Source organism: Melitaea cinxia, chromosome 5 (genome assembly GCF_905220565.1).
Source record: "Melitaea cinxia chromosome 5, ilMelCinx1.1, whole genome shotgun sequence".
In the NCBI taxonomy this organism is placed as follows: Eukaryota; Metazoa; Arthropoda; class Insecta; order Lepidoptera; family Nymphalidae; genus Melitaea; species Melitaea cinxia.
The window spans coordinates 10,016,621-10,028,033 of record NC_059398.1 but is presented as its reverse complement, the minus strand read 5'-3'; the positions used below and the strand labels follow the sequence as shown (position 1 = coordinate 10,028,033).

General features: G+C 32.4%; 1 protein-coding gene across 1 annotated transcript; it reads left to right on the top strand.

Moving 5' to 3' along the window:
* Positions 1-1,821: 1,821 nt before the first annotated feature.
* On the top strand, positions 1,822-10,421 carry LOC123653822 (beta-galactosidase). The gene is made up of 11 exons (XM_045589803.1): positions 1,822-1,929; positions 2,419-2,576; positions 2,961-3,111; positions 4,737-4,800; positions 5,510-5,604; positions 6,816-6,996; positions 7,435-7,656; positions 8,248-8,366; positions 8,443-8,718; positions 8,810-9,178; positions 9,952-10,421. The coding sequence occupies exons 1-11, from the start codon at positions 1,822-1,824 to the stop codon at positions 10,174-10,176; spliced, it is 1,968 nt and encodes a 655-aa protein (XP_045445759.1). The 3' UTR covers positions 10,177-10,421.
* Positions 10,422-11,413: the final 992 nt, after the last annotated feature.

Here is an 11,413-nt window from a genome sequence, read left to right as displayed (position 1 = left end):
GGGGTAAGTTACGGTAACTGTTTACCCACCTGCACACCGTGAGCTTGTTTACCGAACTAATCATATAGGAAGGGTATATTATATGTAACTCATTATTGACGCTATCAAAAAAATCATTTCACATTGAAATAGGTATACAGTTAACGAACTAATTCTATGACTTTTATAAGTAAACAGACTGCTCAAACATGTTTTTATACGTATCAATAGATCTTCAGATTTAAGAACTCAAACATAGAATACTCTTGTTCTTTACAGCATTGTTAATTTATCCAGTGCTTTCATCATACAAGTAAAATACAAAACATTTTACTATTCACATATGGAGTTGCTGAAATACCGTAACTATTTCACGGCTGACGCTAATTTATATCTACATAATTCACAAAAAAAACTTTTGTCTTAACTAATAAAAAGTAATATACACCAAGTAATACTTCATTTTTAATAAAATATGTATAATTGTAAATAATAGTTACTGTAACGTTTATGTTTCGTTACAGGTATTTGGTACGATGCAGTTGTCATGGAGAAGATTCACTTTTATACCCATATGTGTGTGCCTTGCTCTACACGAATCAGTTTTATCAGAAAGCTTAGTTGAAAACCAATTTGATCCTGAAGTAATTCAAATAAAAGAAACCTTAAATCAAGGAAGTCAGCTCTCAAACAAAGATTTTCAGGTAATTTCATTCTATTTTATATTACTTGTTAATTTTTCTCTTCTTTTTATTTTATTTTAAACCAAATAATAACAAAATACCTATAACTTTTAAACTGAAATAAAGCATTATCTAGATAGACTTATGACCTAACTACTACAAAATGACCAAAAATATAAAAATATATATTAATTGATTATGTACTATGTAATTGAAATTAAATTGGATCTCCTAAATCCTGATATTGTGAATACATGGTAACGGTGTGATAGTAATTTAACATGACGCCACATGGCTACAATATCAATCGGTTTGGATAGTATTTACTTACATTTGATACCAAATTGCATATTACACATCTATCTGGGTTATGATAATAAGTACAAATAATATAAAAAGTTTCGTTTTTATACATAACGAATATTATACAATCATCATGTTATGAACAGACAGAATTGTCTAGAAATCTACATCGATATAGACAAACAGAATTGTCTCGAAATCTACATCGATATAGACAAACAGAATTGTCTCGAAATGTACATCGATATAGACAAACAATATTGTTTAGAAATCTACATCGATATATCTAATTTAATCATATTTTTATGGACCTGTTAAAAGCTGTAACTTTTCTACTTATTATAAGCACAAAAAATATGATTAGTATTTATAACGACAACTTTCGTTTAGATAAAAAAAAAATACTTTTTATTGTTGAGATAGTCGAACATACTGGATATCGCCATGCGCCATGCGCCAGCGCATGGTGATATTCAGATCTGCTATGGATAAGCTGAAAAAAATATGGAGGAATCGTAAAATCACCAAGGCCACTAGGACTCGGCTATTTAGAGCGCCGGTATTTTCCATATTCCTCTACGCTTCGGAGACGTTGACCCTGCGCGAAAGTGAGAAGAAAAAAATAGACGTTCTCGAGATGTGGTGCTGGAGAAGAATGTTGACAGTGTCCTGGAATCGATTCCGGATCAACAATTCTGGAAGAACTCGGCATCAAGCAGCGTCTATGTTCCATCGCACAGCTTCGAATTCTCACTTTCTTTGGTCACGTGACTATACGTGACAATGTCTCCATCGAACGTCTAGTCGTCCAAAGAAAAGTAGAAAGAACCATACCTCGCGGCAGATCGCCTATGAGATGGACGGATCAAGTACAGGCTGCAATGGACGTTCCATTACAAGCTACGGACGTTCCATATCAAGCTTGTGGCTGAGAAGTGATGACCACGACCGCTCTGATAAGAGCGTAATGAAAGAGATAGAGAGAGAGAGAGAGAGAGAGTTAAACATACACTTCAGCATAAAATTAACAAGTACCTACTAGAGTTTAATAAAATATGGCATATTAATTCCCGTTAATTATATTATCTTCTTAAGTTAATTAAATCTTAAGCCATAATTTGAATAAAATAAACTGTAACCTCTTTTTATAAAAATAAGGTTACAGTCAAATATAGAAAATTTACATTTTGCTGGTCTTAACTCAAAACATTAGCATTTATTTAATTAATAATTTTAATTAAAAGGTATTTATTTTAACCCAGTAAAAGTAGTTAAAACTGCATTGAAATAATGATTAACTCGAGGTCACTTTGAAGGTGTTTGTTTTATATACCTAACCTTTATATACCTAATCGTACAAATTATTAAAAGCTACGTAGATAAATATATTTTAAAAAATTTACTAACAAATTTAGTATTACTTTTACTATAAAAATATTTTAACATTTTGCAGATAAGTCGTAATATTAGCATAGAAGGGAATGACTTCGTTCTGGATGGAAAGCCTTTTCGGATTATGTCGGGGTCTCTTCATTATTTCAGGCTGCCGTCGGAATATTGGCGCGACCGGCTGAGAAAATTAAGAGCAGCTGGCCTCAATTCTGTAGCCACGTAAGTATCTGACATACAACTAATTAAATAAAAAATACTCAATGTTTTAAGTTTTAAATTAAATTAATATACTGTATATAAAAGTAGAACACTGCTAGTAAATATTCCTGTTGTTATCTTACTAAAAGAAAAATCAGTAAGGTAATAAATATACACATACAAGGTAATACTAATTAAATACGTTTTTTTAAATAATTAATTAATACAATTCCAACTCCTAAGCATAATAAAAAAAAATTAAATTATTAAAAAATTCTCAACATAAAAAATCGCAAATAATACAATTTACGGTCTGCATATAAATTATGTAGCATGCGTTTCCTTGAACTATACGTGTAAAAATACTTATTTTATTCCATTATTATATATAATTTATTTTTCTAGGTATGTAGAGTGGAGCAGCCACGAGCCGGAAGATGGTTCAACCACATTTGACGGAGACAACGACATCGCTCGCTTCATAAGTATCGCAGCGGAGGAAGAGTTATACGTTCTACTTCGACCGGGTCCTTATATTTGTGGTGAACGGGACCTAGTAAGTTTTTTTATAGAATTGATTACAGTAAAAAAAAATTATAGTTTAACACACTAATCGTTGGTTCTAGAGATATAATTTGATTTTATAACATAATTTCACTTAATTTCAGTTATTTGTTAACCGACTTCCAAAAAAGGAGGAGGTTCTCAATTCGACTGTATTTTTTTTTTTTTTTTATGTATGTTACATCAGAACTTTTGACCAGGTAGACCGATTTCGACAAATTTTGTTTTAATCGAAAGGTGGTGTGTGCCAATTGGTCCCATTTAAATTTATTTGAGATCTAACAACTACTTTTTGAGTTATATCTAATGATGCGTTTTTACTTGACGCTTTTTTCGTCGACCTACGTTGTATTATACCACATAACTTTCTACTGGGTGTACCGATTTTGGTAATTCTTTTTTTGTTGGAAAGGGGATATCCCTAGTTTGGTACCATGATAAGGAAACCAGGATCTGATGATGGGATCTCAGAGAAATCGAGGGAAACTCTTGAAAATCCGCAATAACTTTTTACTGGGTGCATCGATTTTGATGGTAATTTTTACTTTAATCGAAAGCTGATGTTTATCATGTGGTCACATATAAATTTTATCGAGATCTAATAACTACTTTTTGAGTAATCTCTGATAACGCGTAGTTACTTGACTATTTTTTCGTCGATCTACGTTGTATTACTCTTCGATGTAATTGAAGTCGGTTTTTTTTTTCGTTTGCGAGCAAACACAATTATGTTGTACTTGATTTGTATTGTTTCGTTTTCATTTTTTATATTGATTAAAAGCTATTTAAGGCATTGTATTTTAATTGTAATTATTTTGCTTTGTATGCTTTGTCTTTATTAATGGCAAATTTATTTAATTCCATCGTGTGTATATATATATATATATATATACATGATCATACACATACACACACACACATATATATATATGTGTGAGTGTGTGTGTTCGGGGATTACTTCGTCGTTTATGAACCGATTTTGATAATTCTTTTTTTGTTGGAAAGGATATATCCCTAAAGTAGTGCCAAGATAAGAAAACAAGATCTGATGTTGGAATCCTAGAGAAATCAAAGGGAACCTCGAAAATCGTAGTGACGACTAGTGCGTTTGTTAATTTTTTTCGTCAACTTACGTTATATTACTTGTCTATGTAATTGAAGTCGGTTTTATCGTTTGCTAGCAAATACAATTATTGCAATTAATTTTTTTTTTTAATTTTTCAATCTGATTTGAATTGGATGTTATTTAATCTATTGTATCTTAATTATAATTATTTTGTTTGATATATTGTGTCTCAATTTATAAAAATTTAATTTTATTCATCAACTAACTAAATTTTGATTAATTTAATGTTTTGAATCATGACAATTTGACTTTGTCTTATTTTTATTAATTTAATTCGGTTTGACTTAAGTAAATTTAATATTGTTTGGTTTGATTTGATTTGATCATTTATTTTTTTTACTGATTGATTTGGTTTTCCTGATTAATTCATATTGTAATAAATTGTAACTAATTGTTAGTAACCATTTTATCAATTGTCTATATATTAAAAATACTATACCTATTATATTAAATTATTTGTCTATTCGATGTAAACGATTTTTTTTTTTCAGGGAGGTCTTCCATACTGGCTTCTTGGTAAATACCCAAACATAAGATTGCGGTCAACAGACAAAGGTTAAAATAATAAACTCAAAATCTTTTTAATTTTCATCCTGCCCTTATCTCACTTATGTAGGGTCGGCACAACAAGTTTTCCTATTCCATCCCTCTCTAATAATCGTCACTTCAGCGGTTACTCCTTTCTTTCTCATATACTCACTCACACGATCCATCCATCGCTTTTTCGGTCTGCCGATCGCTCTTCGTCCTTCGACATTCATCCCTAACATTTAACTCGCAATCCTCAAGCTCACCTCCCGGACTCGCCTCTTACGCTGTCCCCGTCCCTGGTGCAGCAACCCTTGTCCATTTCCCACAGACGCTGAGTGCTGCATCTGCGCGTCGCCTGCGGGGTACGCCCTAACATTATAGGATACTCTAATTCCCAAACTCATGTTGTAATGGTAATTATTTGTCATGGTATATTTTACGACCGACCGCCTGCCTGACATCAACCCTCCTTGGGAATTTTTAGCTAAGAAGAAGGATAGGTGAGAAGGATTTATGTAAGAGAAGGATCTGGGGTTACAGATACCAGTGCCACGGATCACGGGGAGGGTTGTGTGACACTAGCAGCTAGAGCAGTCCAGGGTCGCGTACCCGTAGCGGTTCCAACCAGTTATCGGATAAATATCAAGTGGCCCCACCCTCTGAACATAAAAAAAATATTTTTAATTTTCAGCGATATAATAATTTAAATAAATATTTTATATTTTATTTCTAGATTTTATCGCAGAAACTGAAAAATGGATGTCTAAAGTTTTCAACCAACTCAAACCTCTTTTATACGGAAATGGAGGTCCAATAATAATGGTACAGGTGAGAAAAGTGAAAATTAATGGATTTTCTGTGTCATAAAAGTCTATGAATGACTATGACATTATAACAGTCTGACTGCGTCACTAATTAACTGGAGAAGGAACTAGGAGAAGGATCAGAGCTTAATCCACCACGCTGCTCCAATGCGAGTTGGCGGGTATATTCCCTACTACGAGAAACGATCGCTATCAGGTGTAAATGATAACAACCGGGACCGATGGCTTAACGTGCTCTCCGGCACGATGAATAGACTCACAAGGACTGCATAAACACCCAGACCACGGCAAACATCTGTATGGCCAATACAAATGTTTGTCATGTGCTGGGATCGAACCCGCATCCGTCAGCACAATAGCCACAAACCGGTGCTGTGTGTGACCTTTGCGCCAAAGCGGCCTCATGCAAAATTTAAGATACTTTAATACCTACATGACGAAAGAGGCCTATGCATAATTGTGATATATAGAAGTTGCACCAATCAACATAACTTTAGTCTTTACATTGCCGGAATTTTTTCTTTACGTTAGAAATGCAAAAAAGATAGGTCTGTCTATTTACAAAAAAGGCTAACCATGTGTCCTTTTTAACCGACTTCCAAAAAAAGTTTCTTAATTCGACTGTATATGTATGTTATTGACTATTTTTTCGCCTACCTACATTGTATTACTGGTCCATGAAATTGAAGTCGGTTTCTTTTGTTTGCAAGCAAACATAATTGTTCACATAACTGACAATTAATCTTCTATATAAATAAAAATAAATGTTGTTAAGCGCATAACTCGAGAATGGCTCGACCAATTCGGTTTTTTAATGCTGTTTTTTGTACGTTCCTTAAGGCCTACGGAAGGTTTTTATAACAAAAAAAAAATTAAAACTTTAGTTATCACTCGGAAAACGTTACATTTATTACAACTATTGACGGAACGAAATCTGTCCGGGCAGCTAATTGATAATAAAAATCACAAATTAAGTAACGATATTTTTGTTATTGTAGAATAAAATGTTAAAATACTTGGTAAAGAAATAAAAAAATTGAAACCGTAATTTTAATGGCATTTATTATTGTGCCTACATTTAATAGTATTAAAATAAAAATATCAAAAATACCCCATAAAAAATGCTTATGTATGCCTGGAATAACTTTTACAGTTTTTGCGATACTATATTACTAAAAACACATGACTTCAAACTGATTATGTATGGTTTTGCAGGTAGAAAACGAATATGGTAGTTATGGAAGTAGTAAAGCATACATGGAGCAAATTCGTGACATAATAAAACAGCACGTCGAAAACAAAGCATTATTGTTTACGACAGACGGTCCTTATCATTCGTATTTCTATGACGGATCTGTCCCCGGGGCACTCACTACAATAGACTTCGGAACTACAGGTAGAGACGACGCTGGTAAAATATAAAGCATACTTTCTGTGCTACTTTACTGATGTATTCAATATATCACATTAATTAAAATTATCCTTATTATTATAAAGTATTAAAGTAGGGCCAGGAAATGTCTTGCTCGAAATTTAGAGCAGCCCGAATGGGGAAGTACCTAAACTTCACAGAAGATCACAGCTAAATAACATTGCTTTGAAGTATGTAGTGTTTTGTTTCTGTGTTGAGTAAGGTAGCCAGAGCTTCTAGTGGGTAACCCTATACCCATAGGGTCTGCAACGCGCTTGTTGCTTGTCCTCTTTGTGTTGCAGGCGTCCTTAGGCCATGGTATCTGCTATCAGTATGGTATGGTATCTTTACCATCAGGCGATCTGAACACTTGTTAACTTTATAACAACAAAAGATACTAACAATTATAATTTGCATTTACAGCGAATAAAGTAGTGGACATGTTTAAGCAGCTGCGCGCATTCATGCCTGTAGGACCTTTAATGAACTCAGAGTTCTATCCCGGCTGGCTCACTCACTGGACTGAAGACATACAACAAGTAGCCACAGAACGTGTCGTCGCTACTCTAACAGATATGTTGGATAACAATATCAATTTCAATATTTACATGTTCTTTGGCGGCACTAATTTTGAATTTACATCAGGTATACTAAGATAAAAGTTATATCACCTAAGCGTGCTAATTCTTCTAACATAATATGTATTTAATATGTTCGTTTTTCACATCAAATGATAAAAAATCAATGTTATCTCAATTTGAAACCTATCTTTTCTGTCTAAAATGTACACCACCTACCCAATTTAGATAATAAGTTGCCTTTCTATGTATGGGTTGTCTGGAAGAAATGGCTAATTAGCCATAAGTCCGCCCATTGTACTTCACTGTCTGTAACTATCTTTATGCTTTGTTTGTAATATATTTGTGGTGTACAATAAAGTATAAAATAAATAAATAAATAAATAAAATGGTTAAAATTTTAATGATTTTACAGCGAAATGTTTTAATTACTAAACTAAGAACAAATTTCATTTTAATTTATAGTTTTATTTCGCAAAAACGTGTTTAAATGATCGTGTGCACGCCCCATTGGTGACCTTTCTTCCCGTTAAGAACTACTTTACGCTATGTGAATAATAAACAAAACGAATTAAATATAACACATTTATGTTGATTACTTAAGTTGATTTGTGGAACTGCAACTAATAGTATGCATTTACTTTTATTAATATTTTAGGTGCTAATTACGGTTTATTCTACCAACCTGACCTCACATCGTATGATTATGATGCTCCCCTATCAGAAGCAGGAGATCCGACGCCAAAATATAACGCTATACGCAACGCACTAGCAAAGGTGAGAAGGAATGTGACTAAAACGTAACGAATAGATAAGGATTTTTGACTTATAACTTTTTACCGTACTTTTTCAGTACAATCTTGTCCCAAAGTACCTACCTCCTCCTGTGCCATCTAAAAAAGGGTCGTATGGGCAAATAACTTTAAGACCAAAAATCAATCTACTATCTACAGACGGTCGCTCGAAACTCGGAATGAAATATGAAGACGTTAATGGAATAAAATTACCATCATTCGAAGAACTACGTCAACGCAGCGGACTGGTTCTTTATGAGACAACGCTTAATGAAACAGAAGGAGTTCTGACAATAACAATGCCCCGTGATTGGATATATGTTTTCGTTGATAGTGTACGTATATATATTTAGAAACTAATTAAAAACAATGAATTATTTTAAGTTTAGCTCGATTTATTACTTTTTAACGCAAATTTATTTACAGAAACTACAAGGAGTTATTAACAGAATGCAGAAACAATACACGATCAATATAAAAGCAAAGCAAGATTCCGTTTTGTCTTTGCTTGTAGAAAATCAAGGACGAATTAACTATGGCAATAGGTTACATGATTTTAAGGGGATATTAGGACCAGTGTCTTTGGAAAATACGAAAGGATATAACAAAAGGTTAGAAGGTCCTTGGAAAGTTACTGGATACCCTTTGGAAGTTGAAAAGAGTTCTGATTTAGGGCTAAACAATATTGTCGGTGAAGCGAGTACTGCAGTAGGTCCCACGCTATATGAAGGTGTACTTCTTTTACCTCAGGGTACACCGTTGGATACGTTTGTTGATCCCACTGGATGGGGAAAAGTAAGTTTAATAACGACTTTATTACACTAGATATCATTTAATATATTTTAATAGTTTACCATAAAATTAAGTAATATCATATAGTTAATACTTTGAGTTATTATTACTAGCGTAGTAATAATAGTTCAATAGTTCAATGAGTTAATATAGGAGTTCCACGAAGTGTGACATTGTGTGACAAGGGGCTGAGAGAGGCCCAAAATTTTGTGACATCACATTTTAGAATGTAATATATATAATTGTTAATTAATTATATATTTCATGCTAATGATGGATTGATGTTGATTTTATTGAAAAATAACTTAAATGAAAATAAAAATCATATCTGAACTGATGTTAATTTAAAAAAATAATTTATATGTGTAAAATAGTAAAATATGTAACGTCATAATAGGAAGGGGGTCTCATAAATGTGACCATCTGTGACGAGGTTGGAGGATGGGTTAGTCATGATATTCGTGTTCCGCAATTTATGGGTAGCTCCAAGTTATTTATTGACCGAAAACGTTAAACAACGAATCATTTATTTCTAAACAATATTCTTAACTTTTGAACTCATTTACATAGTTATTACATGATAGAAAAAAAATATACTTAGTTGTTAGATTATTATAGCGGAAATAATATTGTACTCATTTATAAAATAATAGCAATTTTTTAAAGCATTACTACAAAAAAAACTATGTAATAGATAGGTAATGGATTTTAATACTGTAACCACAAGGGCCGGTTAATACTATAATATTATAATTTGTGATCTTGTTTTTTTTTAGGGTTACATATTTGTAAATGGGCATAACCTTGGAAGGTATTGGCCGAAAGTGGGACCGCAAGTGACACTTTACTTACCAGGAGTTTGGTTAAAACCGGCGCCTGCGCAGAATATTGTCAAGATACTCGAACTACAAGATTCTCCGATAAGCCCGACGCTCAGTTTCCTTGATTATCCTATTTTAAATAGAACTGGTAGTCTGTTTGATAGTTTACTATTCAATTGAGTTTAGTCTCCTTATTAGTATAATGTTTTGAACCAATGTATAAAATATTTTTAAGAACTTTTAGAAAAATTTTAGGGCTATACCTTAATGAATAATTAAGGGGAAAATGTTATTTAAAGTACGAAATTCTATAACTAACATATCTATGTAAATATATTACATTTTTTAAGTAACATACCAATATTATATAAAATGTACCTACAGGATAGTACCTATATAATAAAGTGTTTCCAAAATTATGAGTATTTTTTCTTTATTATCACTAATTAGGTAGTTGGTCACCTAATGAACTATAATTATGTTTATAGCTAATGATATTCAAGATAAATATGACATTCTATTTCTTGACAATAAATAAATTTAATTACTAACTAATGTAATGACATTATTAATTAATAGTAATTAATTAGTTAGTAAAACAATAAAATTAATAGTCATTACATTAGTTAGTAATTCAATAAAATTTTAAAATGTATAAACAATTTATGCAGCTTTTAGTGCACAAAAAATATTTTAATTAAAGAGTTATACATATTTCATCTATACTAAAAAATGGAGAGAATCGGAATAATACTTAATAATAAGATATATAGAAACATATTATGATGTAAAATGATATGGTCGGAAAGAGGTCGCTAGTGATATATAAACAAGTTATACAAGCATTGTATATTTATAATTTTTTAAATAACGCACAAGTGAGGTGAAAATATGCACTAACTCATTTTACGTATCTAACTTCACACTACGTATCTACTTCATGCCATTGAGTACCGAGTTTTGTAAGAGTGAGACGTGAATATCTTTCCAGCTATATGAATAAAAGAGAAAGATATAGTAAACTGGTTCGTTATGTGATGGCGTCTGATAAGACGACAAGGCAATGGGTCGAGTTTGTGGGAACGCGCATAAGCCAGGTCTGTCGTAGCGAAGCTTCCGTCGGAGCCGGACCGTTCGCTGCTTAAGCGAGACACCACGTGGCCGGCAAGTTGAACCTCAAAATTTAGTAAGTATTTGCACATTCTTTTTTTACGTAAAGTAACTCGATTCGAAACAATAATGTCATATCAATATTATTTAACTTTTTAGAATGAGAATTTTGATTACTAGAATTTTAAACAAACAGCAAACCACGTTGTTTATAAAATACTTTTAAAATCTTTTAAGGAAGTGTATTGTTATTGTTAATAGTGTTTGATAACAACTTCGCGCACAACGGGCCAAATAAATCGTTTTA

What these genes read in the sequence shown, in the direction of transcription:
- LOC123653822 (XM_045589803.1), top strand. Translation starts at nt 1,822, where the DNA reads ATGGACGGATCAAGTACAGGCTGCAATGGACGTTCCATTACAAGCTAC. An exon ending in GTCCAATAATAATGGTACAG is followed by an intron (nt 5,605 to 6,815) that starts GTGAGAAAAGTG and finishes ATGGTTTTGCAG; the next exon opens with GTAGAAAACGAATATGGTAG. An exon ending in TATATGTTTTCGTTGATAGT is followed by an intron (nt 8,719 to 8,809) that starts GTACGTATATAT and finishes ATTTATTTACAG; the next exon opens with AAACTACAAGGAGTTATTAA.